This window comes from Cebus imitator, unplaced genomic scaffold (genome assembly GCF_001604975.1).
Source record: "Cebus imitator isolate Cc_AM_T3 unplaced genomic scaffold, Cebus_imitator-1.0 Scaffold605, whole genome shotgun sequence".
NCBI classification, from domain to species: domain Eukaryota; kingdom Metazoa; phylum Chordata; class Mammalia; order Primates; family Cebidae; genus Cebus; species Cebus imitator.
Window position 1 is genome coordinate 201,870 of NW_016107920.1, and position 4,075 is coordinate 205,944.

At 48.2% G+C, this 4,075-nt stretch overlaps 1 protein-coding gene across 1 annotated transcript; it reads left to right on the plus strand.

Annotated features, from left to right (window-relative positions):
- The first annotated feature begins 2,451 nt into the window (after positions 1-2,451).
- LOC108294831 (melanoma-associated antigen B6-like) lies at positions 2,452-3,702 on the plus strand. The gene has a single exon (XM_017516816.2). It carries the CDS (start codon positions 2,452-2,454, stop codon positions 3,700-3,702), a length of 1,251 nt encoding a protein of 416 aa, XP_017372305.1.
- Positions 3,703-4,075: the final 373 nt, after the last annotated feature.

Consider the following 4,075-nt stretch of genomic DNA (forward strand, 5'->3'; position numbering starts at 1 on the left):
AGACATTAAAAAGGATGCAACAAAAACAATAACATTAACAACAGCAAAACAACAAAAATGAGACCCCTGAGAAACAGTAATTTTGTACTGAACAAGAACTGGTGTGTGGGCAGATAGGGGCATGTGGTAAACTAGTGACAGGTATGAACTCTACAATAGAAGGAGACAACAGAATTGGCTAGAGGAAAAGTTTTAAAATATCGGTCTTTGCTTCCTTCATTGTGCCATGGTTCAATGCATTTTCTTTTGTGCTTCACTAAAGGAAATTCAGTCAGGAACTCAGACTCCATGTGCCAGTTCCATGGGGTAATACGGGGACAGCAAAAACATTTGGATAGGCTGAAGAAGTATGAACCCAGACAATGTGCTAATAGTACCTAAAACCTCTTTAGTGGAAGAGGACTGGCCTTTAAATTCATACTATTCTAATATAAAGAATGGACTAAATGAGAATACCAAATATTGCAGTGAGTCATGAATATAATATTTGGTATTCTAGTTTACTCCATTCTTTACATTATATTAAAGATATATTTGTACCACCTGATAGTGGTACAAATGCATTCATGAAAATTTGAATACAGACACTGATGTCAGCTAAGAGAGACATGCCAGACATAGATGCCAGACTAAGAAGTCCCCTCACTTTCTCCTTAGGAATTGTACAGGACATAGTCGGAGGAAGGGGATGGATTCATATGAGAAAATGGAGAAAACCAAGACCCTGCCAGCAGTTAATGTGAGGACCCTGAGTGAGGAGTGAGGGGCTCCACAGCTCGGAAGAGACAAGAGTGGCCCCAGAATCTCCCTTCTTCCTCAATCTTGCATCACAACTTAATAGCAGCAGCCTGGTCTATGATGCCCCAGGCAGTAGTGGTCAGGTGACGTATAACTGAATTACGCATGAGGAGTCTCAGGAAGTTGAAGTCTCGTGTGAGAGGGTGTCCTCAAGTCAGTAGAGGGTACATGGCAAGAATGAAGCCAAAGCACTCTGTGAGGGCTGAGGGCAAACTCCATTCCGGAAGAGGGGCTGCCACAGAGCCCCTCCCCTACTGTCAGTCTTGGAAGGTCCCAGCATGGCTTCCGGTCTTGGGCTCTACCTTACTTCCTACTCTGGACTCTAGGGAATGAGATCCTTGATCTCCGGTTGACTGATTTAGCTCAACAGACAGAGAAGTCCAAGGGTCCACAAAGAGCCCCTGAAAAAACTTTATGTGAGTTCTGGGGAATCTGCTGTGCCCACGGGGAGAGTGACAGAGCCCCGCCCCTGCTGTTACGCTGGGAATGCCAGGTGGGGGTGACCGGAAGTGGTTCCCCCTGACTTCCGCCTAGAAAAGAGGCTGGGCCCGAAGCCTTCATCTGTAAAGTGCTGTGTCACCTCAGCGGCGTTCCAGATCTTCTCAGCTGTTTTGGTGGGTATCCTGACCTAAAACTGGCGGTAAATGCCCCGACAATCACAACCCCTTTCCCCCTGAAAAAAGAAAAAAGCAGCTCCACAGAGCTCTGTCCCATCTCGCCCCTGAGCCGGTCCCTGAGGAGTCTGCATGCATGGCCGCTAGGCCCAAAGTGCATTCACTTTTTCCGTCGGGTTGAACAGCATGAAGGCCTCAGTCCAAGGCTGGTGGACTCAGGTCAGGAGGGAGAGAAATCTCAGGTACTCCATAATTAAAAGAGAATCCTCCTTAAGATTGAGGGGACTCCATGCCCCAGAATGGGGTGACACCGAACTCTGCTCCTGAGGTCAGTCTGGGGTCCCGGCAGGTCCCTAGAGACTGAAGTGCATTCTCACTTTGTTCCCGTGGGCGTTAGAGAAGTAGGGCCCTGGTTATAAGGAGACGGCAGCAGGTCAGCGAGGGCAATTTCCAGATTGTGGGAAGAGTCGGAGTGAGGAGTCTGATTACCGTGGGGACAATTCTCACTAAAACAGCAAGAGCACTCAAATCTCTTCAGTACTGTCAGCCCTAGGTGGTCTGAGTGACCCCAGAGTGAAGTGTTGGGCAGAAGTGCTTCTTTATTTCCTCCTCGTTAGTATTGTAAAAATTCCTAGTGTCAATTTTAGAGCTGCAGAGGAGAATGGGTCTCTGGGTCTTATCAATTTTTACGATGATCCTGAATACAAATATAGAGGATCAGGCCCTGAACAGAGGGGCCCCCATTGCCAGCCCCTGCTGTCACCTCAGTAAGCCCCAAAATAGGCTGTCATGCTATAGTCTAATACTCACTCTAACTTCCTCCTGAGTTCGAACTAGACAAAGTGACCAGGAGAACAGGAGTCCTGTGATTTCCTAGGGCAGTTCTTTCACAGAAACCTGCAGAAGGGGCCCTGGTTAAAGTCAAGATGGTTGCTCTCTGGTGAAGGTGTTGATGTGATGTCACTCTCTCCCGTCCAGGTGCCAACCTTTTCAGCCTTCTCACTCACACTCCTACCTGCTGTCACCAGCCATAGCCATCATGCCTCGGGGTCAGAAGAGTAAGCTCCGTGCCCGTGAGAAACGCCGAGACACCCATGGTCAGCCGCAGAGTCTCCCGGGTCCTCAGACCACTGTAGAGAAGCAAAAAGAGCCCCCCACTTCCACTATCTCTTCTGATTATCGGGGTGCTCATCCTAAGTCTTCTGATGCCTCCGTTCCTCAGGAGTCTCAGGGAGCTTCACCCACTGGCTCTCCTGATGCAGGTGTTTCATGCTCAAAATCTGATGTGGCTGCCAAGGGTCAAGATGACAAAAGTGCAGGCACCTCCCCTGATGCCTCCGTTCCTCAGGAGTCTCAGGGAACTTCACCCACTGAATCTCCTGATGCAGATGCTTCATGCTCAAAATCTGATGTGGCTGCCAAGGGTCAAGATGACAAAAGTGCAGGCACCTCCCCTGATGCTTCCGTTCCTCAGGAGTCTCCCCCTGATGCCTCCGTTCCTCAGGAGTCTCAGGGAGCTTCACCCACTGAATCTCCTGATGCAGGTGCTTCATGCTCAAAATCTGATGTGGCTGCTAAGGGTGAAGATGAGGAGAGTGCACACGCCTCCCAGAGAGCCATGTACTTCAAGAGCTTAGGCCGAGATCCTATAAACAAGAAGTCGTGGGAGTTGGTGCAATTCCTGCAGGAGAAGTTTGAGAAGAATGAGTCCATTTTGAAGGCAGACATGCTGAAGCTTGTCAGCAAAAGGTACAAGGAGTACTTCCCTGAGATCCTCAAGCAAACCTCCGAACATCTGGTGGTGACCTTTGGTGTTGAATTGAAAGAAATGGATTCCAGTGGTGAATCCTACACCCTTGTCAGCAAGCTGGGCCTCTCCAGTGAAGGAAGTCTGAGTGGTTATAATGGGCTGGCGAAGTCAGGTATCCTGATGTCGGCCCTGGGTTTGATCTTCATGAAAGGCAACCGTGCCACTGAAGAGGAGGTCTGGGACTTTCTGACCTTCCTGGGGATCTCCTCTAGGATGACACATCCACTCTATGGGGATCCTGAGAAGGTCCTTACTGAAGATTTGGTGCAAGCAAAGTACCTGGAGTACCGGCAGGTGTGCAACAGTGATCCTCCACGTTATGAATTCCTGTGGGGTCCACGAGCCCACTTTGAAACCAGCAAGATGAGAGTCCTGGATGTTTTCGCCAAGATCAATAACACCGTCCCCGGGTTCTACCCACATCTGTATGAAGAGGCTTTGGTAGATGAGGTACAGAAAGCATTGAGAGTGAACTTTTAAGGCAGGGCTGGTACGGTTTCCTTGGCCAGGGCACCTTACGGGGCCACATCCTACAGATCCTCCCATTTCTAGGGAGGTCTGAAGTAGAATTTTTTTTTGATGTTAGAGGAGAGTAATGAGCCTTCTAAGTAGTGCAGTATAGTAGAGGCTGGAGGGAACAGGACGTGTTTCTTTCTTTTGTCCTGTTACAGATGAGTAATTTGTAGATTTATGTTTTGCTTTCTTTGTCAATTTTCAAGATTGTTCCTGTTAAGTGAAGGTTTTATATTGCTTCAGATTATAAATGTGTCAGTAACTTAGCTTTCACATTCATGGTTGTTTCACCAGTTTGAAAGTTATGGTTGTGGTATTCATAAGACAAATCTTACAGCGT

Bases quoted from the DNA above. Each gene is read 5' to 3' on its own strand.
- LOC108294831 (XM_017516816.2), top strand. From the start codon at position 2,452: ATGCCTCGGGGTCAGAAGAGTAAGCTCCGTGCCCGTGAGAAACGCCGA.